General features: G+C 35.4%; 4 protein-coding genes across 4 annotated transcripts; 2 read left to right on the top strand and 2 right to left on the bottom strand.

Moving 5' to 3' along the window:
• Positions 1–336: 336 nt before the first annotated feature.
• On the bottom strand, positions 337–17,274 carry LOC110708529 (coiled-coil domain-containing protein SCD2-like). Its single transcript, XM_021886665.1, has 18 exons — positions 16,941–17,274; positions 16,496–16,826; positions 15,504–16,009; positions 15,267–15,351; positions 14,975–15,016; positions 14,537–14,599; positions 13,048–13,097; positions 12,936–12,963; positions 12,743–12,817; positions 12,537–12,647; positions 12,399–12,459; positions 12,171–12,284; positions 11,397–11,515; positions 11,045–11,114; positions 9,763–9,804; positions 8,323–8,363; positions 6,944–7,070; positions 337–740 (listed from the first exon to the last, which is right to left on the bottom strand). Exons 2-18 carry the CDS (start codon positions 16,802–16,804, stop codon positions 628–630), a joined length of 1,956 nt encoding a protein of 651 aa, XP_021742357.1. The 5' UTR covers positions 16,805–16,826; positions 16,941–17,274; the 3' UTR covers positions 337–627.
• On the top strand, positions 4,632–6,568 carry LOC110708530. The gene has a single exon (XM_021886666.1). The coding sequence runs from the start codon at positions 5,463–5,465 to the stop codon at positions 6,210–6,212; it is 750 nt and encodes a 249-aa protein (XP_021742358.1). The 5' UTR covers positions 4,632–5,462; the 3' UTR covers positions 6,213–6,568.
• A 987-nt stretch (positions 17,275–18,261) lies between the features above and the next one.
• Positions 18,262–23,885, top strand: LOC110708528 (transmembrane protein adipocyte-associated 1 homolog). Its single transcript, XM_021886664.1, has 6 exons — positions 18,262–18,886; positions 22,007–22,198; positions 22,890–23,049; positions 23,155–23,251; positions 23,344–23,425; positions 23,518–23,885. Exons 1-6 carry the CDS (start codon positions 18,584–18,586, stop codon positions 23,593–23,595), a joined length of 912 nt encoding a protein of 303 aa, XP_021742356.1. The 5' UTR covers positions 18,262–18,583; the 3' UTR covers positions 23,596–23,885.
• A 482-nt stretch (positions 23,886–24,367) lies between these two features.
• LOC110708526 (acyl carrier protein 2, chloroplastic-like) lies at positions 24,368–26,749 on the bottom strand. Its single transcript, XM_021886663.1, is given in 5 exon segments — positions 24,368–24,699; positions 24,701–24,736; positions 25,108–25,230; positions 25,550–25,639; positions 26,488–26,749. Coding segments are annotated over 5 exon segments (390 nt in total). The 5' UTR covers positions 26,545–26,749; the 3' UTR covers positions 24,368–24,615.
• Between the last annotated feature and the right edge of the window lie 1,099 nt (positions 26,750–27,848).

Below are 27,848 nucleotides of genomic sequence, written 5' to 3'. Positions count from 1 at the left end.
CAAGTTTTAAACAAGCACACAAATTTCATGCAAGTTCTTGATGTTGATCAGTAAGAGAGGTATTTGATCAAGGAATTGACAATTTCATCTCAAAATACTTTTTAAATACAGTGCTTTCCCAATTAACTACACCATAGATTGCACCTCAAAATGAAATTGAATGTATCTTGGATGCCATGGGTGATAGAGAAAGGGAGAACGAACATATTTAAATGTTTAGGATTACTTCGTAGTTAATTCAGTAAATAACGAGAAACAACTCCATTAGAACAAACTATTGCAACATGAAAAAGGTACTCTGAGGGGATCAATATTTCCGGCGACAAAGAGAATTGATTTAACTTAACATGGTACTACGGGCAAAATAAATACATGTAAATAAACATATTCCTTTAAGATTATAGACACTTATACAACTTCGACAACAATGGTATAACCATTTTACAAATTGCTTATCATCATAAGCCATTTCCTCAACTAACTCGTATAGTCACTAGTACTTGACATTGTCTACAGCACCAAACGAGGATATTTGTGATTTTCAACTTGAAATAATCACATGAAAAAAAAAATTAGAATTTACACAGCCTATGTATGTTCATGTGATCCAAAAGAAAGTTTTAGAGCTCAAAAGTCCGTTTGCCTTCTTGTCTGGGAGTCTTGCTCAGTCCATCTTCGGCTTTCTTCCCACAACTGGTTTTCCAACCCTAACTTCCGGAGCTCCATAAGCCCTCGCTCAACTATAAAAAAAGAAACAGGCAAAAGACATAATTAAGGGAATGAAGCTGACAGAATAACATATAGAGCTTGATCAATGTGCTTAATGACTATGATGACACATATGAAATCAGGACAAGCATGGCTATCCACAAAAATCAGGCAGACAAATCTGAGACATTAAAGACAAAGAATCCAAATACTACGTAGTAATGATGTACAAGTATGACTTTGTAGCGGTTGTTAGTGCAGAAACTTGAACCTGGAGAAAAAAAAAAATTCTCAAAGGCCAAGAATAAAGTACAGTATTAGAAAGGTTTTGCAGCAGAAATTATGCTTGGCTGCGGTCGTGCTTACAAACACAAAAAAAACTTTGTCACAAAGAAAGTACCGTCTGAAATAAACATGATAATTAACAGTTTGAACGAATCGTAAACTCCTGCAGCTATATATGATTACAAGATTTGTTCATTGGCATAAACAAAATACACCTCTTCTAAGTACTACTGTCAGCAATGGTGAATACAATCAGCAACAATCAATTAGTTGAGCATGCAATAGAATGGTAAACGAAATATAATTTATGAGTGAAACTCAACCAGTATGCATTTACTAGACATCATCAAAGAGGACTGTACAAAATTATAAGATGGACATAATGAGAATTATACTTATGACGATTTTTAATCTCTTAAAGTATTAGAACTTTTCGATCTTTTCAATCTTTCTCTCTCTAGGATTCTAGTGCGTGTTTAGGGCGATCACTATCATGCACTGATCTTCATAGATGGGTAGGAAGAAGAAATCAAATTCATCTCATACTTCGGGAATGAGTGGATCATCATCATTAGGTATTCCTAGTAGCTCTGGTATTAGATCTGGTGGAAATGTTGGACCAAGTTCTGTTTTTGCTGATGATGGTGCGGGTGGACGGGTTGAGCTTGTTCGATCTCCATTAGTGCATGCAAGTGTTGGACTCATTACTAGAGAGGAGCACGACCTTATGACAGAGCAGAATCGGGTTCTAGGTCTTCCGGTGCTGAACAGTGTATCCAATGGAACAGTGAATGTAGGGTGTAGGGTTTACTGGATCTGGATCTGATCTTGCTCCTGTAATTGAAGATGAAACTCACCATTTGAATGCGATGGGTGAAGTTACTAACATAGATGGAGTTGCGAAGGATAAGGAAGTAAGGACAGATAGGCAAGTGCAGCGACGTCTTGATATGGAAAGGGCTGGGAAGAATGCTTGGTCAAGTTTCTTTCAGCGCTCCCCTTTGACAAGCAAGGGTGTTTCTCTGCAATTTGTTGCTCCGATAGTGAAAGAGGGGAAAAAGGTGGCGCAAATGCAGAAAGCTGAGATTGAAGCGATGAATGCTAAGTGGATTGCCTCAATCATCATGTATGTGGTGGGTGATACTCCTACTCTCTCTGCAGTCAAAAGGTACATTAGCTCTATTTGGAATCAAGTTCAAATGCCTAATGTTTTCTTGCATGATGATGGTTATTTTGTAGTGCAATTTTGTTCTATTGAAGATAGAAATATAATTTTAACTGGGGGTCCTTATAATTTCTTGAATAAGCCTTTGATTATTAAGCCCTGGTCATCTGATTTTAACTTCTATGAGGAAATTCTGAAGGTTATACCTCTCTGGGTTAAACTTCCAAACCTTCCCTTAAACTGATGGAATGCTGATTCTTTGAGTAGGATTGCTAGCACTTTAGGTGTTCCTTTATTTGCTGATGACTGTACAACTAGGCAGCAGAGAGTCTCTTTTGCTCGTATTTTGGTTGAAATGGATGTCACTATGGCTCTACCTGATCATGTCTGGATTGAGGATGAATTAGGGGTTGAGTTTAAGCAAAAGGTGATATATGACTGGAAGCCTTCTTACTGTAAAAAATGCCAAATGCCTGGGCATGATCTGCTTCTGGCAAATTCATTAAGCCTCCTGTAAATGAGAAACAACCTCAAAAGAAAATGTGGGTGCCTAAAAAAGTGCAACCTCAGCCTGTTGTGCAACCAATTCAGCAGAATCAGTCTGCTCCTGTTACTACTCCAGAACATCAAACTATTGCCAGCACTCAATCAGGTGCTGATGCTGATACATTTGCTCAGGATATACCTGGGGACCCTCCTGATGTTTAATGTTAAGTCTTTGTACTTGGAATGTAAGAGGTCTTAATGACCCTGCTAAGGTTTCTGAGGTGAGGAAGTTAATTCAAACTCATAATATTAAAGTTATAGCTCTTTTTGAAACTAGAATAAAACCTCATAATTGTAATAAATACATAAATAAGTTTGGAAGACATTGGCATTGGGAGATGAATTACTCTTATTGCAATAGGGGCAGGATTTGGCTAGGCTGGCAACCTAATGATGTGACTGTTTCTCTTTGTTCTGTTTCTGCTCAAGCTATGCACTGTGAGATTACTGATCATGTTGCTGGTGAATCTTTCTTTTTCTCTGCTATTTATGGGTTTCATTCTATTGATACTAGGAAACCTTTATGGTCTAATCTGGCTAATTTTTCTCATTCTGTGGGAAGACATCCTTGGATGATTTCTGGTGACTTCAATACTATGCTAAATCTCTCTGACAGGATAATGGTTCTGATGTTTCTTTGCATGAGATCCAGGATTTCTCTAATTTTGTGGCTGATCATGGTTTTACTGCTCTTAATAGCATTGGTCATTATTTCTCTTGGCATAAGGGTGGTGGTAGCTCTAGTACTGCTAGTAGAATTGACTGGTGTTTAGGAAACTCTGAATGGATGATGAATAAAGGTGATATTGTTGCTGAATACCTGAATCCTTCTACTTCTGATCACAGTCCAATTTTGATCTCTTGTATTGAGAATGTTCTGGGTGGGGGCAGGTCTTTCAAATTCTTTGATTTCTTGGCAGATCACTCTAGCTTTATTCCTATTGTTGAGAAATGCTGCAAGTTTACAATGAAAGGCACTGTTATGTTTTCTTTTCGGTTAAGGTTGAAGCTCATTAAGGAGAAACTCAAAGTTTTGCATAGAGAGGAATTTAAGGGCATTCATGAGAAGATTGAGACTGCTAGAATAGATTTAAATGATACTCAATCCCAGCTGCAGTTAGACTATTCTGATGCTTCTCTTTTGCTCCAAGAGAATGCTAAAATTGCTACTCTTAAAAAGTGGCTGCATATTAATGAATCTGCCTTGAGACAAAAATCCAGAATTCAGTGGTTGCAGGTTGGGGATTCTAATCATCAGTTTTTCTACTCTTCAGTCAAAGAGAGGACTAGAATCAATAGAATCTCTGTTATTTATAATGATCAGAATGACAAGTTAACTAGTCATGATGATATTCAACAAGAAGCTTTAAGGTTTTATGGTGGTCTTCTTGGTTCTTGTGCTCCCTCTCTGCCCATGATTAATCTTCCTATTATGAGACATGGTCCTAGGCTGTCTATTGATCAAAGAACTTTGCTTTGTGATCCTGTTTCTGATATTGAAATTGAGGAAGCTTTGATGAGTATTGATGGAAAGAAAGCTCCTGGTCTTGATGGATTGAATGCTGTTTTCTTTAAGAAAGCTTGGAGTGTCTTGAAATCTGATATTTGTTTGGCTGTCAAGGAATTCTTTGCTAAGAAACACATTCTCAGACAGGTTAATTGTACCTCTGTCACTTTGGTTCCTAAAATCTCTAATGCTTCTAAAATTAAAGATTTTAGGCCCATTGCTTGTTGCTCTATCATTTACAAAATTATTGCTAAGATCTTAACTGCTAGACTTCAGAGGATGATTGGCTACATTGTGAGTGATTGTCAAACTGGTTTTATTCCTGGTAGGAACATCTCTGATAATATTCTGCTGGCTACAGAACTTATCAAAGGTTATACTAGGAAGCATATCTAACCTAGATGCATGATTAAGGTGGATTTGAAAAAGGCTTATGACTCTATAGAATGGAGCTTTTTAAGGAGTGTTATGCAAGAGCTTGGCTTCCCTAATCTCTTTTTGGATTGGATTTTTGCTTGCCTTTCTTCTGTCTCTTATAGCATTCTCATTAATGGGAAGCCTAGCCCTCCTTTTTCTGCTAAGAAAGGTTTGAGGCAAGGAGATCCCCTCTCTCCTTTTCTTTTTGCCATTGGGATGGAATACTTATCAAGAAATATGGCTCATTTACGGCATGATTCTAATTTTAATTTTCATCCAAGGTGTGAAAAATTGAATCTTACTCATTTAATGTTTGCAGATGATTTATTGATGTTTTGCAGACACTATTTCTACTAAAATGCTTTTTCAAGCTTTTAAGCAATTTTCTTCTGCTTCTAGATTAGAAGCTAATCTGGAGAAAAGCAATGTTTATCTTGGTGGGATTGATTTAGATACCCAAAATCAAATTCTGAACAGTTTGCAGATTCCTGCTGGTACTTTTCCATTCAGATATCTGGGTGTCCCTTTGGCTACAAAAAAACTCTCTTATGCTGATTGCAAGCCTCTGATTGATAAGGTGGTTGCAAGAGCTACAGTTTGGACTGCTAAAACTCTGGCTTATTCAGGCAGACTGCAATTGGTCAAAGTAATTCTTCTGAGTTTACAATCTTACTGGTGTCAGATTTTTATAATGCCTAAAAAAGTAATAAAAGAGATTCAAAGGATTTGCAGAAACTTTCTTTGGACTGGTAATATTGTTTCCTCAAAAAAAGCTCCTGTCTCTTGGGATACTCTTTGTCTTCCTAGAGTTGCTGGGGTTGGAGTATTAAGGATATGTTGATCTGGAACAAAGCTGCTGTCTGCAAACTGTTGTGGGCTATTTCTTGTAAGAAAGATAAGTTGTGGGTGAAGTGGATTGATGCTTACTATACTAAGGGCAGAGATATCACTAGCATTAGTTGTCCTGCTAACAGTTCCTGGGCTCTCAGGAAAATTTTTGAATGCTCTCAAATCATCATTTCTGCTTCTGGTTGGGACAGATTTATCAAGAAAGGTTCCTTTTCTATCAAGGAAATGTATAAGCACTTGCATGGTGATTTTGTGAAAGTCCCTTGGAGCAGGGTGTTATGTCAAAACCTGGCTTCTCCTAGAAGTCTCTTTATCTCGTGGCTTGCTATGCATAACAGACTTCCTACTAGAGCCAGATTAACTATGTGGGGTGTGGTGGATAATAGTTCCTGCTGCTTATGTAATACTGCCCCTGAAACTGTTGGACACTTATTTTTTGAGTGTGCCTGGTCATCGCAGATTTGGACTATGGTTCTTGCTCATTTGCATTTTCAGAGAGGTCCTGGTAACTTTACTAATGAGCTTGCTTGGATTATGAAGAGTGCTAAAAAGAAGGCTGCTAAGCATCAGGTGGCACTGATGTTCTTTGCTGAGTGTGTCTATGCTATTTGGCTTCATAGAAATGATCATATCTTTAATCAAGGCTCTAAAACTGTCTCTGCTGCTCAGTTGTTTAGAGATATCAGATTCAAGGTTGCTTGCAGATGCAGAGAAGAAATGAGGAAATTTTTTTAGTCTCTTTGTGATGTTTTTGTTGTTCTTTGTTTTTTTGGCTGTTCTGACCTTTGAGTCAGTTTCTTTTGGTGTTTTGGTGTATCTTTAATTGTTTTCCTTTGGTAGTTAATAAATTTCTTTAATTGCCAAAAAAAAAGTATAAGATGGACAAAAACTTCAAAGAGAAGAGAATACGAATTTATGGTATTTTATCATACACTTTAAATATAAATTGCCATTTCATTTTTCTCATGTTTTGAATTTTATCCTACTTACACCATGGAATGCTTCTCAAAGACCGTACCACCCTCCACCACATATAATATGATTATACGAGAGTAGTGAGTTTCTTTATTATTTCAAACAAATGGGACAACTTTTTTTAGGTTACTATGTGTTGGATAAGTAGAACCGGAATTTCTTCCGGTGTTCCCTATGTTCTCACCCAATGCAGTGTTGCCCATCCCTCCTCAATGTGATGATTTGCCAAAGCAATTCCTCATTTGTTCACATGTACATTAGGTCGTATTTGTCCATAAAGTAGTTAAGATTCTCCCATAAAGCTTAGATGAAAATGATAAAGCTTTTCTATCAAACTAAACTTTCAAAATGTCCCTGTACCAGCTTAAAATTTCTGCTCTCTTTCAGAATTTATTTCAACATTAGATCAAACGATTGAATGTCTAGATGCAAACAATCTATACATACGAAGTATGACTTTTCATTGAGAAGCAAAGAGAGAAATAAGATACCATCAACTGCATCATGCGAGGAACTTGCTCGTGCACTATGGTTGATCCAAAAGTGCAGGCGCTCATCTGCTATGTCTGGTTCTAGACCATGGTTTCTAGCTCTTCTCCAGAAATAAATCAGCCAAGCCTGGTAGTACCCAAAAAAAAAAATATCCATCTATTGTTTAGAAAGGAGCAGTAAAACAAAATTTGAAAATTATGGAATGATTGAACACCCTAAAAAAGGTTACAAAAATGAAAAAGCAGAGGAGCTTCAATGAAATCCAGCTTAATTGGGCTCTCTCTGATATCTGTCTGGACAAATGGAGCTCGTGAAAGTAAGAAGAGCAATCTTCTCTGCATAACAAACACTAAGTGCCCAACACTAGGATGAGTTCAAGGGGCCAAGGCTTTTCGATAAAAAAATCTGAGAATCAAAACTATGCTAAGCCACATTTCCAAATAGAGAATCAAAATTGAGACTTCAATCATACAAAATGAGAGACAGACCCTTTCTTCATATATTTTTGAAATACTATGCAGAGTATACACCATTTTCTTAAATTCACTAGCCAAACACGCAAAAATAAGGACTAAAGACAAAGATGATAGAAAGAAATCAGGCTAAAAAAAATTTCTAATAACCTCGGTATGTTAGAATTTCAAATAAATTTGTGCATGCAATTTCTTCAAGTACTTGTTCCCAAACAACATTTGAAAAAATAACCTAGCATTATTTCTTACATGAATTTCAAACTTGTAATAGAGGTTGTGGCTAAAGTGTATGGATTACCAGACAAATTATTTTAAAGCACGCTGAATGAAAATTCTACTCCCTTTTTCCCGTTTGTATCATTCTATTTACAGAAATATATAAAGCTAAGCATTCCAGGCAATGAATAATTGCCCACAACTAAAGAACTACTACGTCATCACCAGTTATATAACCTTCTGAAAGTAATATAATACAAATGGGAAAACAAAATGGATCAGATTGAGAATACATATATGACTAATATGAGGCTGGATACTACATCCTCTGTTTCACTAAAATTGCAACAGTTGCTGATTTGGATGTTACAGAAAAATTGCAACACTGCTCTTTTTGATAACTTTTACAACTTAACCCATATAATTTACCCATACAGTCATACTTGACCCATTTACTTTCAATATTCTTAATTTTTGTATAATCACATAGGTTAGTGACCCCAATTGCTACCTCTCTCCTCTACCCTAATATATTGTGCCACTTGTGAATGTTGCAATTTCAGTGAAACAAGGAAGTATTAGGAAAGAAAAAAGGTAGCTGCAATTTCCATTCATTACAAAGAACAAGTACTAACTATATGTATACACAAATATGGATTGAAGAAAAGCTTGGTAATGTTACATCATACCTGCTTAAATTGCACTTCTTCAGTCTCCTCTTGACTCAGATCTGAAATAAGCTCAGACTTGGATAATTAATTACAGACATAAATTAAGAATAAACTGACAATTTAAATCATGCCTCTTTTCTCCATTTGTTTCTTGATTCCTACCTAGTGCTACACCCTGCAAATCATTTTCTTCATATCATTAACTCCCTTTATCTAAGTCATTTTTGACCTCCCTTAAATCCTTTTTTGAAATACATTGTCCCAATTCCTTGCTAGTGCATCCTCAAGGATGTCTAACATTCCCAAACCAATGTAGCCAGTTCTCCCTTATCAATCCTAAATATCCGTACATCAGCTTTTGCTCAAATATTTACATTCCTTATTTTATCCCTTAGGGGGTTCCCACACATCAATCTCAACATACGCATCACTATTATACTCGTCTTCTAAATATGCTCCTTCCATAAACATTTTGACCCACACAATAATGCCTATCTAACTGCCATCCTATTGAACTTTTCTTTCATCTTAAAAGGCACACAACGATTGCATAATAACCCAATCACTTCACTCTGATCCACTAAAGAGTTAAGACACCCAAACTTAGTTAGTTTCATGAGTTACATCCAGGCTGGTATCTCCATTCCTTTCCAAAATGAATCCTAGATACATATGACATTCTCTAATAGTTTGTCTCCTTACAAGAAAATTTATAGCAAAATTGAAAATAGGATTGGGAAGTTGAGGATGGATGAGAGGAAAGTAAATAAGAGGTAAGAGGGAGGAAAATGTGGTTTCCCTTCTTTTGTACATGAAATGTTTTCTACCATAGAGAGTATAATTTTCCACCCCTTCACAAACCAAATAAAGGAAATGAGGAAAATGGGAGAATTATTTTCCATGAAAACATTTTATGTCAAACCAAACACATCCTAAACCTAAAACCTCATGATTCTAACTATTGTCTCCACGCTCCAACTTAGCATTAACTCCAGCTCTGTTCTCATCAAACAACACTAGTCATCTGCAAATAGTAAACACTCGTACACAGAAAACCATGTCCACACCTATCCAATGGGTATCCTGTAGCCACCAGCATTAATGTAGAGGTACTGGTGACAAACCTTTACAATTCCTTTTTAGACAGACTGACAGGCAAAAATAAATATAGATCATAGAATAGTGGCCTTATTTTGAAGGTTTCCTACTTCTTTGAATCCTTAGTTTTTATAACATCACAAAATAAATAATACTCGCCTTCATACTGTTCGTCAAAAATATGTTTGCAACAAATTATATATAATTTTTCTACTATGGAAGTCTGATATATAGGAGAAATTTACTTCATGGCTACATGGGTTGAGTAAAAAATGTGAAAGAAAAAACTTGCAATATGTTTATCAATTCTCTAAGGATTAGAATTTCAATGGATAAAATATCTGTAAAGATGCAACTCACCAAACGCTTCTGCAAATTTCATACTCGGAGATCTCGAGTCATCTGTAAAGTAAAGTGGGAAAATTGTTCAGTAAAAATGATCTGGAACAATCATGAAATATTCTGCATGGCAAACTAGAGTAAAAAAGCACCAGCTTTACATGAAGTAAACTCTTGAGAGGAGTCATAAGCTAACCTGGTATAATAAGACACAATCTAGTGACAGTTTCAAATGTGCTCTGTCATAAGTTAAGCTGGTCTAATAAGACACAATCTAGTGACAGTTTCAATTGTGCTTGTGGGCAATCTCTCAGAGTAGAAGTTGCCATTATTTGTCAGAAAGCAACATATTATAGAGAGTTGGTTCCCTTCAAGGTCAAGCAAAGAACTATAAGGGAGAAGACCTCTCTGGTCTCCTTTTGATCGCCAAACGTCTATTCAATACCAGTATACACATCATCCAAAGACATGGAATAAAACTTAGATATAACATCTCATGTTGCCTAACATGGCCTTATTAGAGATACTTTAATAGTGAATGCCAAGACAAACCCTATTCATCAACTCCATTCAACCAAATACTAAAAGGCACATATATTGTACCTGGTGTATACTTTAGGGTTTAGTATTAGTACTATGGTCATCAAAAATCAACCTAAACAATTTTGATTTTTACATAAAAACACAATCACCCACATAAATAAGCCCACTTTTGGCTTGTGTTTGTTTTGGGCTCTAATAATGTATTTCCCTTTGATGGTTTGACCCTTCCAAGAAGACAGGGAGGGAGTCAAGGGAGGAAGATAGGCTCCAGATGTTATGTTGACGCATAATGTTTTAGCCCATTTAGGTTTTTTTTTTTTTTTTTTTTTGGTGGATTGATGGTGTTTGGTGATGTATCATAACTTCATAAGCCCTTATATTGGGAAGAAATAAAATTTTATTTGACAAAGAAAAAAAAAATCATAAAACAAAAAATGTGATAAATTCTTCAAATTTGGTCCCTATGATGGACCAGTTACAAATGATTTACCATCTGAGTACGTTTTTTATTTACAATCTTTGAAATATAACCATCAAATGCTTCACAATAATAAGAGCCAGCACAATTTATTGAGTAGCTTTTGTATAAAAACCCAGCATGTACCAGGGACATGCCCTTGTTTTAACGTGCATGTGAGCACTTTAGGCATGACATTAGTCTCTTTGTTAAGTGGTCACTGAGGTGTAATAACAACTAAGCAATAACATCACAAATGTGCTTAATGCATGAAAAGAAGGAGAACAGCAATAGTTTGCAAACCTGTAAAAACAGGTTTCTTCATATTTCTCCGTCTATGCTGAGCCATTGCAACCCTGATGGCATCTTCCACCTTCAAGGAAATCAAATAAAAATTTACGCTTACAATAACAGCTAATCTCTTCTGCGTCCCATAATAGAAAATAAAAACCAGCTCAAACTCAGCAAATGTCTAGTTTTGCAGGCAGAGAGCATAAAAACAAGGGATGCCTCATCTCATAGAAATAAACATGCATTCAAAGGATCAAAAGTCTATACAATTTCTAATAATTATACGAGCAGGAAATAAAAAAATGCACAAGTATAGTAGAGTTTCAGAATTAGGAGTAGTTCTAATGAAAAATATGGCATCAACCTTAAGTACAGATAGTTCCCTCAGACCTCTCTCTACCATTAGCATGCTCTCAGCGCTTCCCTCTCCTGAAAGTTCACTGGCTTCACGGATTGTCTTTTCCCTTTTCTCATCATTGTTAGCTGCACATAAGTAGACAGTGGATTGATTAAAATGCGAGGAATTTTTTTACATATGATGTCTTTTACATTAAATAGTTCACTTGGTGCCAATACATAGTCTACATTCACAATCAGAATTGCTTTTAAGTTTTTATTTTTTCCACATGATTTGGTTAAGGACAACTAATACCATAAACCCTCTTCTATGCACATACCACAGACCAGAAAACCCCTCAGCTGGACCTTCCAGGAATGCAAGAGCCATTGCTGACCATCAGTGTTCCAACCTTAGCCCAATGATGGCACTCTGACAAGTGACAGATATAAGCCATGCTCATCTATGGCTCAATTACAGGTTTGGAGAGCCCGGGGATCACCAAGGAAGAAAGGGGAAGTGGAAAGGAGGAAGGATTTATCCATCTCTGAGAATCCCAAAATGCCCTTTACAAGATCATAGTACTAAACTACTTATACCTAAAGATGTATGACACCTTAGGAGGAGATAGAAAAAAAAAACCCTGTATTGAGTCTGACATTTTTGAAGAGTGAGTATTTTACTGGGGGATGATATGTCAGAAAAAAATCCTTGAAAAATTATTACTTCAGTAATATTCAGAAGCAATATATAATGATATATTTGCGGTAATAACAAACGAAAAGAACAATATTTCTGCACCTGAGTGACTGTCTTCCTTTGCTTTCTGTCCTGCAGCAATAACAATCTCAACAGGTAGAGGGGCAAAGGATGACCAATATTCAAGTTTGGCTTCCGCAATATCTGGATAGATACCTTAGAAATGTACAGAGCCATATATCAGCTTTCATTATTTGCATTATAAAAAAACAAAAACAAAAGAAGACAATTATTAGATGTCAACAGGCTCTTGCTAAATTAATCAATTACCATATCGTACACATAAACTCCAGTATCGAGCAAGCCAACACCTCTTAAGAACCACCTCTTCCTATTCCAACGTTATGAACCATGTAAATGTAATTGGAAACAGCTATAATAAGACATGAAGAAGAGTAGAGCTCAAACCATCTCTTCCTGCGTCAACATTAATCTATGAACCATGGACCGAAGGGATCTTAATTCAGACTCGAACTCCTGGAGCTGATCAAGTGCAGAAATTGCCTCATTCCTTGCAGTCTATTCAAAATAAAGTGCCATTTTATCTATAAAAAGCATGAAAAGAAAATATAGCCACTGAAAGATAGGTAGCCAGAGAAGGTAAAATTGGATACCTCTGCCTCTATCCTAAGTGCCACAACATCTCCAGTTTTGCCACCATATTTTTGTGAAGCAACTCTGAGTGCAGCCTGCACGTGAAGAAAGAGGTGGATGATGGCTTTATAAAGATTAAGTAACCCAAGGCAAATGTTTCAAAAACTATGGCATACTATAGGCAAATACAATAGCACAGTTAGGATAACAGACCTCCCTTTGCTGTAAGGCTGCCTCTTTTCTGAAGAGTAAAAAAGATATCAGCCATTTAACCATAATTAAACATTAAAACTAAGCATATAAAGGTGTTTAAAATAATGCTTGCCTGTTTAAAAGCCGAGCTTCCATAGTCACACCCTCTCCGAGATTAGCAACCTAAAATGAAGGAAGCATGCATTTAAATGGAAAAATGGAAAACTACTGAAAGTTGTATGATTAGTCAAAATAACATATTGAGATTTAAATACAATAATTACAACATCCAAAAGATTTATAGTTGAAGGTTTCCAAAAGACTTACGGAAAACACCCATTAACAATCGAATATCTAATGTGCATACTCTTCTTAAAAGAAGTTTTGTTTAATAATGTATTTCCCGTCCAAGAATCAATTTACTAAGGAGACTCACCCACCCTTCTACTCTAAATCGAAACACTACCACTCAAACAATTGCATTAAAGAAGACAAAAGGGATCCATTCAAAACCTTCTACCACTTTGTCCAGAGAGTAAGAAGAAAAGAGGGGGGGGGGGGGGGGGAAGGGCCTTCTACCTTTATCCTCTAAAACAAAAATGGCAAGTGTTTCAATATTTCTCTTTTAATAGAGCCAGCATGTTAACAGCATTATCCAATTGGTTAAATCAACTTGTTGCCAATGTAAAATTATGTACCTCCAAAAACTGGATGAGAACAAACCTCGTACTTGCATTCTTTTTCAAAATCAGTCGATTCATACTATCGCTTTTAATCAACTGATTATCTAAAATGTTTCAAATATATTCACGTTACTCAAGAACCATGTATCGCTTAGAATCAACTTATTCTCTAAAATGTTTCTAATTTATTCATGTTACTCAAGAACTATGTTTTTAAGGTGAACCAGTGAGCTATGATTAACACCCTTAATTACTTTATTCATGTTACTCAAGAACTCTGTTTTTAAGGTGAACCAGTGAGCTATGATTAACACCCTTAATTACTTTAGCCTACACTTTGCTGAACAAATATTGTTGATTTTTAAAAAAAATATGTAGATATAGAAAATTTAATAAAGAAATCATCACAAGAAAATAATTCCTCCATGAAGAGGCCAAAATATTTCATGAGCAAATGTTTAAAGCAATATCTCAGCCAATATAATGAAGAAGTAGAGATAAAATCAGCTATCTGTTGGATTATTAGTTTCTAAGGTAGTACAAGTAAGCATTGTTTATATCACTTGGTACGACAGCTTATAATAAGATTATATCCTTGTAACAACAGTTCAAATTCCAGAGCTCAGTAATGAAATTATCACAAAGTGGCTCACAATATGAAAAAACAACGTATTTGAGTTTCTCTAAGAATGAATCAGTGAAACAGTCATGTTATGTTTTAGAATCCTACTAGGTTCAAATTCAAGTTCACTAAAACTCAAAAAGACATGTTAGGAGCTTAAAATAAAAATAAATAAATATAAAAAATACTTCCTTGAAGAAACAAACTCAAAATGGTGACATTCTGCAAAAGGTATTGATCCATAAAGACAGAGCTTTATCTTTATTCAAAAGCAATGCAAACCTACACTTCAATAGGCTTCCAAAGTAGCACTTTACCTGTTTCTCAAGTTGCTTAGCTCTTGCTTCAGAATCTTGAAACCGTTCCTCTGCAATTCGGAGCTGAATAAACATGCATCATAAGTGAAAGCAAAAAAAGAGACAGTAAATACCATAACTAAGAATCCCTCTGAAACCAACCCAGATTCAATGCATTTTATGGGCTTATACAAGAATAATGTGGTGTTGTGACACGTAGGGATAGCGATGGTCCCTTAGACTACCATCTAAAAATCAAGACCTTCTAGGTTAATTGCAAAACATTTGTTAAATGCCAATTGAAACTATTTTTATATACAACCAAGAATAAGTGCCAAATCTACCAACCATTGTCAACAATGCAATAAACCTCCAAACTCTTCAAACATAAGAATAAGACCATAATTGAGAGTCAAGAATATATAGCGAAGGAAAAAATAATCCAGCAATGTACAGCACCTTGTCGAGAAGACTGTCATTTTCCTCCTGCAGCATATCAAGCTGCACAAAATATTTATAATAAGATAAGTATGTATGGAGAGAAATTACAACAGAGAGGTGAAAACTGGTAAAGAAACCAAATGAGGGAAACAGAAGAAATATAACTAAAAACATCAGATATAAGTGAATGTATTGAAATTATCATGCACACAACTCTGAAGTGTTTGGCGTACCACAATGAAAGGTTCTCTCCAATAATAAAGCAGGAATCTAAATGCATTTTGTATAGGTTAGAAAATAGAAGATTTACCTCATCTTGAAGGGCTGTTGAAGAAAGCTGATCATTAGTTTCTTTTGGCTCTCTTGATATCATGCTTCCAAAGTCCATTGACAACCTATTATATGTCAAAAAAAAAAGTATTAGTGTTAATAAGACTAGTAATGCTACAGATAAGCTTATCAACTAAATCAAATATGTCAGCATAGTTTAGAACACACTACATATCTTCCCCAATTTAAAGTTTCACCATCTGAGAGTTTGCATTACCTCCTACTACTGACGCTACCAGCCATTGGACTCGATATAGTTGGTTGTTTCATAGATGTTTTTACAGCAGGGGGCATCATAGTAACTGATTTAATCCCTGAAGGTCGACTTGTCGAGATAGAACGAGCAGATGGAGGCTGTTCAGAAGGATTGACGGCCATAGAAGATCGCTCAGATAAATTGTGTTCCTCAGAGTTCACAGGCACAAGGGAATGAGCAGATGGTTCTCCATTAGTTCTAACAGATAGAGATACCCTTCCACTCAAGGCATTTTGTTCTTCCACCATATCTATTGAATCCATAGAAGACCTAGATGTTTTAACTGCAGTTACTAGAGGAGTTGATGACTGCTTTGGCTCCTGAGAGTTAACGGAGGTTTGAGATAGCCGACCTGCTGAAGATGGTCTTGGTAATGGGTGTTCATTGTTCTTGGCAGAGAAAGATGGACGAGGACCCATTGGAGTTTGCAGTGACATAGGTTGGTCAGTAGCAGCTGGACGAACTGACTACAAAAGCAACACAAGATTTCCATGTAAGTTGGGTTTCCAAGAATGCAGCCACATCATTAACCCCGTTCCCATATTATTATTTTTTTAATTATTATCCCAAGTAGAAAACACAAGATTGATGACAATTATCGCGTATATACTAGGCTGATGCATTCTTTTAGCACGGTTAAATTTAATACTCTTTGAGACATAATCATCAGTATAATACTCGGAAACTAGGCCAAATTTTAGCATGCTCAACAGATCAGACACCCCCTCCTAATGCATATTCTAGTACTTCACCGCTCCATCAAAACCAAGAGTCAATAAATCTTAGGAGGTAATAAAAACTGAAAGTATAAGATAATATCACTCAATCAATTATAGCTACAACTAAAACTTTGTAAACAATTATGTGTGTGAAAATGCTCATCAATCTTACCCATCCTAACACAAACCCTCATTTCTCTTAGAAACAAAAGAACCATATGATCATAAAAATACCTTGGGAGATCGAGGTCTACCAGGCCTTCCAGCAGCACGCCCAAGGCCACCAAGCGAGCCCACAGGTTGATAATCAACAAGGAGATCATCCTCATCTTCATCATCATCATCGCCCGAATGAGCCATTACTTGTGCAAGTCTCTGAGCCGCCGCCATAGCAGCCACATTTTGAGGCTTCTTCATGGCAGATACCCCAGAAGACGAAGAACGAGCATGACGGTGCACCGGTGACATAGTCACTGGAGATGCAGGGTCACTTGGGCTATCTATACTCTTTTGTCTATCATACCTTGACCTGAACCGATCCATAATTGCCAAAAATGATCATAACCTGCAATACCCAACAACAAAAAAATGATCATTCATTCATTATTCATGCCATTACGCTATAAAGAAGATCAATGAATTCATTGAGGCATTTTATCAAACAGTTGGCGTGCATTACATTAGGCAAGATGAATTTCAACGCAAGATTGTAACTTTCTTCTTGGGATTTTGGTTTACGTAGTTGGGTACGTGAGATATAACCAGGAATGATGATGGTTGTGTTTGCATGAGCGGTTTTGATTATCTTTTTCTCTTTCCTCCATTGTTTTTGGGTATATCCTGGTACGTGTAATAGCAACAGAGAGCTGTTTGCGGGTTTCTTTGAGAGCAATAACCGTTTTTTAAAATGGTTCATTTCTTTTTTATGTAAAACTTGGGTGGACAAGCATAAAATTCAAAAATTTTTATTTTTTTGGACAAACAAAGATAGCTAGAGTGAATCCTCAATAAGGCTTAACTACTCATTCTTGTTGGGTAACAAATAAAGCGAATACATGAATTTTATAATACTTCTTCTGTTTTGTAATAATCGCAACGCTTTGACTTTTGCACTATTTATATACTTAATTTGACTGTTTTTTATCAATACATAATATATGTTGTCATTTCATATATAAATTCTATATTTACTATTAATGATCAAAGTTGTGCATTGGCATTTATGTCAATCAAATTGTTACTATTATAGTTTTTCTTCATTATACTTGTACTACATTATTATGGAGTAGTAGTTAAATTATTTTTTTTTTAACTTATTTTTACCAAGTATAGACCTAAATTTTATATTGAGCATTTGAGCATATCATACATAATAATAGACATATGCTACTTTCTCATGCCAAACTTCATCATGCATTTTTAAGAGGCTCCACCCACCAATTTTTATAAACTCAATTTCAATGGTTTGGTTTTCAACAATTTAGTAGCCATAAGGAATAGCATTTTAGATACTCCATGGTACTACTTTGGATCACGCATATAACATATTCAAACTCTTCTTAAAGGCATTCTCACCATGTATTTGGTCAATTAATTTCATAACAATTTAGGCATATCAACATGAACACGTGCTATCTTTCTACGAGTAGCTAATTTGATGATTGAAGCATTCCTCACATTTACTAAGAGACAAATCGAACAACAAAATGAACAACTAATCTTGGTTATTAAATGAATCTTGCTAACGAGCACCTCAAGGACACTTGTTAGCTTTTTTCTTATTAGTGATATTTTGTAATTACGAAAATTATACATGCAATAATTTTTCTTACTTTTTATTCCTTTCTTATGTATGCATTGAGACTTCTAAAAAAAGCATTAGTATTTTTTGTTCATTTAATAATTTTTTTGTTGAGCAAAAAAACTAAAAACTAATCTTGGTTTCATAATGAGATTAGCGAAGGTAATTAGGGTTGAGCAAACTAATGATCCGATCCGCATCCAATCTGAAAATTATGAATAATTGATCCGAAAATCAGATAACAATGACCACTTGACAAGGGTCCAATTCCTGCGAATACCCAACGTGTCATTGAAATTCCATTTTCGCTCTCCTAATCAACCACTAATCAACTTCTATTCCAAAAAAAAAAGGAAAAAAAAAAAAACCCCACTAATCAACTTATTATCAAATCTCCAGCAGCAGAAAACAGAATTCCAGTAGCAAGCAAACTTAGGGTTCGTAATTTCCCCCAAAATCCCCAAATTGATCCCTCTCAAATCTCAATGATCAGCTAAAAACCCTAAAATTAACCGAGGAAAATGTCATCTCTACCACTATCCCAATCTCTCGAAATCCCAATTTCATCAGAATTAAATTCTTCAGCCGAAACTATCAGTATCAAACCAGATGATCATCAAGTTTACAACTGGTTGTTGAATTGCCATGGATTTTGGCACAATATCTTGCTAATTTTACCTTCCGCTTTATTCCTTTTGTACTTAGCATTTCAAGTGAAGAAGAGCTACAGGAAGCTTTGGGTTGGAAGGTCGCACATTATTAATTCGTATTATGGGATTGTTTGGCTTGTTAGTCTCCTTAATTTCACTTGGTGTTGTCTTCAGGTACTCTCTTTTTCTTTGATTTATGATCCTGTGTTGTTTCTATCAAATTGGGTCTTACAGACCAAAAAGTCAATCTGGGTTATTTGGAATTTAGTGTTATAGTTAAGTAATTGGTTTGATGTTGTTGAAATTTATTGACGTTTATCTTCTGATTTATGGGTTTTATTTTATCTTGAGAAGATTAGCTGAATGAAATGAATGGGGGTGTGATTATTGGTTAATAGTTGAGAAAGAAGTTAAGTATTGAGCCTATTATAGGTAGATTGGTATCGGGTCGTTGGGCGGAACATGGACCGAATATTTATAAGCACGTAAAGGTATATTGGGAGTGGGAGAATAAGCCGCTCAAGATTTGGACTAAGGCTTGCTTGGATCAGGGTGTGGAAGGAGAACATATTTGGCTTGCTGAAGATGTTGCAAATTAGATGGAATGACGTGCTGGATTATGTATGTCGTGATTAACCGGCATTTGTAGTGGGATCAGTATGGAGTGTTAAAAGATTTGGAACCAGGCATGTATTTATTATTCGTGTTTGTGCTTGTGTTGAAGCTGCAATGATTAGAGACTTGTTATTCTTACGTTTTTTTAGTTTAGATTTAAATACTCATTGGGTACGAAGTTAGGATTATGCAAATCTAGAGTTTAGCTTGTGTCAAATCTTACTCTGCAACCTAACACTTTTCATGCTAAAACACTTTGTAGGAAACAGTTAGTTTAGTGTCGAAACAATCTTAATTAATAATTTTGTCTTAAACTGGGAACTCATGCCAAATTTGCTCATTGAGGTAACCTATGAAGCACTAAATTTGGATCTTTTAGGTTAATCAGCTTGTGACAACTTTTAGTGTGACAATTAAACCTCTGCTTTGACTCCTTCACCCTCCCCTTTTTGCCTTCTACCAAGTATTTCCTATGATTTTGGCTGTAGTGGGATGGAGTGGGATAAGACTGGAGTTTGCAGTAGCTTATGGCAGGCTTTGATGTAGCTAGTTGGCTAGTAGAATCTATGCTAAGTTTTTCTTTTGAGGCATGATAATGATTTACATAAAAAGTGAATTCTCACTAATATGTTGAATGTGCAATATCTTACATCATGTTTCCAGATTTCATCACTATCAAATTTCTTATCATTTCATATGTAGTACTATCTAGTAGCTACTCTTTCCAATATCTAATTGCATTTGGGAATACAATCTTTTCAAGAGACATGGAATCATTGTGTGAAATTGTATAGCCTTTGTAAATTGTAAATATAACCTTTTGTCCGCTATCTACATGTCAAAAGTTGAATTCCTTAGCAAAGGTGAATAATTTGGGGATGTTAAATGAGAACAGTGACTGTACATTACAAGGGGATACAATTTCATGACATCTTTGTCTTTACTAAGGAGTTAGGTGCTCTAGGGAAGAAAAGAAATCCGCAAGAGGGCGTATGCGTCTTTAGTGGCTTGACATCCAGGAATCAATCTACCCTTCAGCTTTGAGATAATTTATATGGCCTGCTGCAAGCCTGCTAGATCCTAGACGCTGCACCCTTATAATCTTCTCATACAGATTTGGCTTGTAGTGGCTCCCACCCTCTCCCTCCATTCTCACATTTACTTTCTTTTGTATGCATCTATGCTCATAATTGTGCTGTTACTTTGTGTTTCTCTGCTCTAGATTAGTACAAACAAAGCGGTCATGTTTATTAGTTTACCATCACAAATTAAGTATTCACCATTTATGCTTCTCTCGGTTTTTTAATATCTTCATCATTATCTTTTACTTCCTTTTCCTTTTTCTGCCGCCTTCTTTCATTTTGCTTTGAGAAATGACTGATGGTCAGAATGTACAACATTGATTGATTTAATTTCTAGAGATCACCTTCATCATTGTTTTCTTCCCTAGTCTTTTTTCCAGACTTTTGTTATGATGGCAAGGGAACTAAGACATGACTTGGATTTTCAGGGAATTCCTTATGCTCTTGTTTGATATTGGAGTGACTGATTTTGTATCCTATCTGGGTGTACATTGTTCAGAATAATTTCTTTTGGTTGAAAAAGGTTTGAGTAAGGTATATTTTACTTGGGGCTATAGCAGAAATTTAGGAGAAAGCTAGGAGTGGAGCCAGAGGAAGGTCAATGGGGATAAAAAATATTTGACTTAATATTATCTCCACTTACTACATGCCTTCATCTGAGATGCTGTGAGCCAGTATATATTATCTTATTACTCATAAGAATAGAGTATGATGTGGATGAATTGGAAGAGGTTTGTATTGAATTATTTGAGGTAGGGAAGAAGCCTGGAATTTTGTCCGTTTTCTGGGCTTGGAAAAGCATGGATCAATAACAAGAATCTTATGATATGCTGAGAATCTTGTATGATAATCATCGACACCTAAAACATTTTTTTTTTTTCGCCCTTGGGTAAATTACAGTCCCCATACTTATTAATTGATAAGAGTGTTATTTCCACTTTAAGTTTGATGATATCTGATCTGGTACAGCTGCACTACCATACTATTTTAAATATGAGAAAATTTGACTACTGTGCTGTTTTGTCATACTGTCATAATAGAACTGCGTATCACTTTGCTCATTATTGATGTTTCAGCTAACATGCGAAAGCTCTATTGTATAGTCTTTGAAACAGTTATGCTCTCTTTATCACTTCCTATCTTAAGCTGTAGTGACTCAATGTGGTTATCGCTAGATCTGTTATATTTTAGTTTCTTAGACCTGTTAATTATATCGTTACTTTTTGAATGCTAATTACCAACCCTATCTGGTAGTTATTATCTCTTAATTCATTCCCCTAATTGACTTGAGGTCACTTGATAGTTTGTGTTACGTTTTCTCGTTAGTTTTCAGCTTGACATATAGAAGAGTCAGTTTCAACACTTGCTATTAGTAATTATTTCTGGTCAATATTTTGGTGAAAAATCTATCAATGTAATTCTTACTTTACCTTCACATATATCTAAAAGTAATTATCCCTGGTGTTTTTTATCCTTCTTTTCAGAGACTGAGTAAAATCTTTAGGAATTAAAAAAATAGTCAAATTTCTTTTGTGCATGGTGCGGGTGTCTGAATCTTCATATTATTTTATCTCATAATATTATTTTATTTTTACAGACTTGGGAGTGTACTCCAGGAAAGACACTACCATGGAACCTTCTATCACTATTCACTACTTCAGGGTTACTTTTTCTGGAAGTGAGTTTGATTGCATTTCTTCTACAAGGAAATTATGCGAGTGGGACAGAAGCTTTGACTCGTACTTTTGCTATCTCTGCCATCTTAGTTGGTTTTGATGTCTTTCTGAAGGTATTTCTTGTTTATTCTCTACAATTCTTTTTGAGAATTGGCTTAATCAACTAAGTGAAGTTGACAAGTCATGAATAGAAAATGAGGATATTTTTGAATGATGGCACATTGACAGTATTGACCTCTTTTTTTTTCTTTTTTTTTCCCCTGTTAAAGTACCTTGTGCCCTTAAGAGTTAGTACTATCAGAGCAGCAAAGAATTTCGTCTCTTGCCAGGCCAGATAGCTGTAAAACTAGTCTTTGGGGTTGGTGGCTTCAGGATCACCCATATAATACATTCGCTTAATTACCCTGCTAAATACCTATGTCCCTGATTTGATAGAGTTCGTGTTTTTATCTTTCACCAGTATGATAGTTTTGTGAATTTGTAGCCATGTTTGATATTAACATGTAATTGCTGTATCTTAGAATTGAGCTGAATTATTATGAACTTCATTAAATTCTTATTGAGGCATTTATAAAATCTGTTGATGGCTTCCATTTTTAGCTTCATAACTTTGCCTCATTATTTTGATAATCTTTGGTGCTCATCTGGCTTTTGTTTTTCATGGCATACTAAATTACTAGTTTATCTTGTGCTAAAAGATGTGTACACTTAACATATAAACATCAAATTTTTGGTCTGTAAACTAAAATGCAGTTTCTTTCATGGACTATATGATGATCCAGTTTGTACCTTTTCCCCCTTTAGGGAATTTATGTATTTGCATTTGGAGTCCCATTGTTCATTGAGAATAATGAGGCGCATCGAATGAAGTGGGGTTTGTGGATTGTGCACAAGCTAGTGCTGACTGCGGTCTATGGCTTCATACTTTTCATGTACCATTCCAGCTGGAGAGAAAGACTGCCTGGTGAGTATGGCCTATATGGAAAATTCATTACTAGTTAAGAGTTATAAAAGCTGGAAGATGCAGTTATTTTTTGCTTTCTTTAACATGGTATTTATTGCTTTGCAGCAAGACCTGCATATCACAAGTACATTACTATCATGTTCGGTGTAAATGCGTTGGCTCTTTTTGCTTGTGTTCTCAGTGGAAGTGGTTTTGGGTTCTGGTAAGATTTTCTGTTGGTGGTTGTTAGTTGCCGCTTCACTGGTAGTCCGGCTCCACCAGCTTTCAATAACCTCGTTCTTAATTCTTTTGCAGGCTGTACGACACCCTAGATATATGCTACCATGCATTTTACCTTCCTCTCATATACGTCACCTTTTTAGCAGATTTCTTTCAGGTAATCTGTCTTTGCAGTTTTTAAAATTTCTATCAATGATAAATGACCTGCATTCTGATGTCATAATATTTGCTTATCTTGGTTGAATTCAGGAGGAAGACTTGAATTTGGAGCATGTATACTACTCAGAGATGAAAGATGCTGGGTTCTTTGATTCTGATTGGGACTAAAGACAGCTCTAACCTTTTTGTTTGCTGCTTGTAACTTTTTAGTTTGTAAATAGAATTGCTCGTGTAGTCGTGTATGTTAGTATAAATAAGTATACTAATTGTTATGTAGAATCTCCTTTGTTTTAATTTTAATGCTCAACACACTACTCTACAATGTAAATGGAGGCTGAGACATTTGCCATCTTTAATTCTTATTAACAGTGTATCCGTGAAAAGTACTCAGTAAGTCTGTATTACCCTAAAATATGTGCTTGTTTAATGGCAGAAGGAAAAATTCTCAGAGTGACTTATTCTGTTTTTACTGGAATAAACATTGAATGTCAATATGAATTAACACATTTTACAGAGTATGTTGAAAGATTTTTGTGAAGAAGCCGATTCACAGGGGTATTTGATTCGCGAAGCCTAGTACCAGGGCAGATACAAGTACGTGTGTAGAAGGGTTTAAGTTCATGATGTTCGGTTGATGACTTCAAACAATTTTTAATTTTTGTCTCAAACCCCCGATTTGTCTAATACGAGTACTAATACTTTGAATGGTTGTAACATCACGAGTTTTCGACCTTATCTAATCTTTGGAATGCAACAAATTTGTAACTTTCAGTTGGATTCTTCGCCCCAGTATGTTTTTGCAAATCAGGCACAAGTTAAAAAAGTCCAGCTTAAACAAGTTGGCAAATGAGCTGTACAAAATACCAACTTGGGAAGCCAATTTACAAGGTTCTCAAAAAGTTGTCAATTGGCTCTAAAAATAAGAGGCTTTGATAAAGAGTTGTAAATTCAATCAAAATTTTACTATTGATAAAGAAAATATGAATTAATGTCTTAAAGGGTGATATCAACTAATGCAGAACTGTAACACAAACAATGCTCATACGAGGTGACCAATTTCATATACTGGTCAAAACGTTCAAACACGAGGTCTAGATCTAAAGAACATAGATGAGAAACGCAAAGAAAACCTTCAAACGCTCAACCCTACAACCCAATATTTCCATCCATGGAGGAAAATCCTATTTTCTACTTGTTCTGAAGCTTCTCGATCATATCTGCTGCTTCTTGAATGGTTGTGATGGTTTGCGCATTCTCTTCTTCAACTGTTACAACCGAATTCCTCCTCAAGCTTCATCACAATCTCCACCTGTAAAATAAAGTTAGCAAGAACTGTTAGCAACTGAAAATCAAAAGTAAGAGTATCTCCTTGTACAGCAATAACAAGAGTTAACAACACTATTAATCAAACATCTATGATGCCCTCTCCTTGTACTTGTGAACCTCTCATGAAATATTTAGAAAGGCATATTCAAAATCTTCATCTATTGATCCGACGATTTGCATCACAATTAACAACACTTATGCTTGATAAAATAATCACAAGGCTAGAAATCCTATCAAACTAATCACTTCTTAGAGTGCACTTTCTCGACACAAGAAAGTGATGAGAAAAAGAGCAATATACATTACGAGTTTAAGACTCCTGTAAAATTAGAAAACATAACTAAGGATACTTACTGTGTCAAGAGAATCAGCTCCGATTTCTGAAAATTTTGTTTCACCGGTAACTTTAGTATCCTTTGTCATAGCTAGCTGCTCCCTCACAATGCTGCTGACTTTCTCAAGTGTCTCGGGCTTGGCCTGCGCAAGAACACCAAATGTAGAATATTACAATCACAAGCTTAAAAGTAGAAGCTACTCGTACCAAAGCAGATTCTTGTTCCCTTTCAAAAAAAAAATTATAAATAAAACAGATTCTTGTTCCATGAATGTCCATATTGTTTGTGAATTGTGACAAACATAACTTTTACAATCATACTTCGAAAATTTTCCATCAAATTACATAATGATTACCAAAAAACCCAAGGGAAAGCACTTATCATTGCTGCTCACAATTCAAAAAGAAGAAAAATGAAACGAAACGAAACACGGATATAAACTGGGAAAGGAGAGAACATACAGCACATGAGATGCTCAAGCCTCGTGGCTTCACTTGATTTGCCCTCCAGAATGACACTGATGACTTCAGGCCATGGTTCTTGGAGTTAAACTGTCAACAAATAAAATTTACAAAGCATAAGTTCACAACTAACTTACAATACAATATAAACACCATATTATTTTCATTCCTATAACATAAACTGAAATCATTCGCTTCAAGATTCAAATGATGATCAAACAGCCTTATCAACAAATGTGAAGTGAAACTCGAGAACTCGACAATAACAAAGTAAGATCACAGCTTATGGCATAAAACCATAGTGACTTAATCAAACTAATTTTGTCACACTCCATATTAAATTATCCTGGTGCAGATCTCCCCTGAATTAGACTATTTAGTATTCCAAATGACTGATATCGCTAATACTAAAGATAGAATTAAATTTAACACAAAAAACAATGCTGTAAACTAGGAATTTCTCAATTATCAATTTATCATTATTCACACATTTATATTAGCTGAGAAATCAAAATTCAAAGAATCCAATACGAATACATTAAATTCTTCACACTAAAATTTCGAATGATCAAAATAATTTTTTAATATATAACATAAAAATCTCCGCCTTATAATAGAAGCCGAAATTGACTTATTAAGGTCAAAGTAATAAAAAATAGATCTTGTTAAATACATTGAAATAATAATATAAAAAAACGAGTGATTTTCCCAACTACCTAATAGAAGAAATTAATTAATAATAGAAAGGTGAATATCATTAAACCAAACTACCAACAAATTAAACAGATGAACAAAAATCACAACCTCAATGCAAAACAACAACAAAATCAAATCAAATAGAACAAAAATCGATTAAATCAACAACAGATCGAAAACCTGATTGACAAAAACAAAATCAGATCTAACCGAAAAACGGAGTGAAAAAGAGAGAAATATACCGAAGAAGGAAGAACGGCGCACTTGAAGGAGACGGAAGAACTAGTGAGGGAAGCCATTGAAGAAGATTAGAGAGAGAAAGAGAGGAGAGAGAAGGAGAGTGAAGAGCAGAGGAGAGGAGAGGAGAGAGAAAAGGAGAGAGAGATATTGAGGAGGAAGAAGAGAAGGGGTTAAAATAGTAGGGAAGGACGGAGAATACGAAGAGCGTGAGAGTAGTGATGGGATATAAACGGATACACCAAACTCTCTCTCTCTTTGCTGACCTGATCTTCCCTTTGCCTACTACGGAGTACTGTCTATTGTGTTTTGTGTTGCCCCTCTTTTTTTACGGATCGTTTTTTTTTTGTTTTTTTTTTTTTTCTCTTGGGTCTTTTCCAATGTGTGTTGTTTGGTCTATTGTGAGATTGTGGGCTAACTAAAAACTAAAACTATTGTGAGGAGAATAAAATTTTAAGAGTTTTTGATTTGTGTCTCTAGGCTGGGTTTAATTAGAGGTGTCAATTTGGAATTTGGGTAATTGGGTTTGATTTGATTTGATTGAGTTAGGTAGGAACCTAATAAACGGGGTGTTTAGGTCGAATATGGGTTGGATTAGTTTGGATTGAGTGGATCAATTTTGGATCGATTAATATTCGATTAGAAACAATTTGGGTTTTGGGTTAGTTTCGGGTCAGGTCAATTCGAGTTTCGGGTCAATAGTTATTTGGGTTGGGTATTGGGTCGATACTTCAAGTTAAGATCAGGTCGGGTTACTTTGGGTTTTGGGTCAATTCGAGTATCGAGTCAAGTTCGGGTCGGATCAGTTTTGTGTCACGGGTCAGGTCATGATTGTCGGGTCTAGGTTGGGTGTGATTTAGTTCTAGTTTGAGTCAAGCTAAATCATTATGCTAATACAAGTCAAAATCTAAATTGATTACTTTTCTTCAGGTCAGATTTTTGACACTTATAGGGCTTTTTAGGTTTGACCTGGTTCAATTAGGTCAGGTCTAATCCAAATTTGAATCATGTTAAATCATTGTTCTCATACTTGTCGAATTTTGTACTTGATCACTTTCGAGTTAGATCGGGGGTTAGTCAAGTTTGGTAAGTTTTTAATGCATATAATATAGATGGGTTTATTTCGAGTTACGGTGAAAAAAAATTAATTTCATAATTACCGTAATTAGTAACTTAAGTACCCCTAAAAAATAAAAAATAAATAAAAAAAAAACTTAAGTACAAGAAATGAATCGAGTTGAGTTGAGTTGATTTTGTTTTGTTTTGTTTTGTTTGTGTGTTTCTTTCATATTTTTCACTAAAGGTTTAGATTGAGTTATCAGGTTGGGTCAAAGATTGTCTAGTTTAGGGCCTGTTCATATTTAAT

The sequence above is a fragment of the Chenopodium quinoa genome, unplaced genomic scaffold (assembly GCF_001683475.1).
Source record: "Chenopodium quinoa cultivar QQ74 unplaced genomic scaffold, ASM168347v1, whole genome shotgun sequence".
NCBI classification, from domain to species: domain Eukaryota; kingdom Viridiplantae; phylum Streptophyta; class Magnoliopsida; order Caryophyllales; family Amaranthaceae; genus Chenopodium; species Chenopodium quinoa.
The sequence above is the reverse complement of the archived record's forward strand: the minus strand, read 5'-3'. Positions and strand labels throughout refer to the sequence as shown.

Bases quoted from the DNA above. Each gene is read 5' to 3' on its own strand.
- LOC110708530 (XM_021886666.1), top strand. From the start codon at position 5,463: ATGTTGATCTGGAACAAAGCTGCTGTCTGCAAACTGTTGTGGGCTATT.
- LOC110708529 (XM_021886665.1), bottom strand. From the start codon at position 16,804: ATGGATCGGTTCAGGTCAAGGTATGATAGACAAAAGAGTATAGATAGC. The intron at 11,115-11,396 runs GTTGATGCCATA...ATTTCCTTGAAG, and splicing joins GGGAACTATCTGTACTTAAG to GTGGAAGATGCCATCAGGGT. The intron at 9,805-11,044 runs GTTTGCAAACTA...TTTACTTTACAG, and splicing joins GAAGAAACCTGTTTTTACAG to ATGACTCGAGATCTCCGAGT.
- LOC110708528 (XM_021886664.1), top strand. From the start codon at position 18,584: ATGTCATCTCTACCACTATCCCAATCTCTCGAAATCCCAATTTCATCA. The intron at 23,252-23,343 runs GTAAGATTTTCT...ATTCTTTTGCAG, and splicing joins GGAAGTGGTTTTGGGTTCTG to GCTGTACGACACCCTAGATA. The intron at 23,426-23,517 runs GTAATCTGTCTT...GGTTGAATTCAG, and splicing joins TTTTAGCAGATTTCTTTCAG to GAGGAAGACTTGAATTTGGA.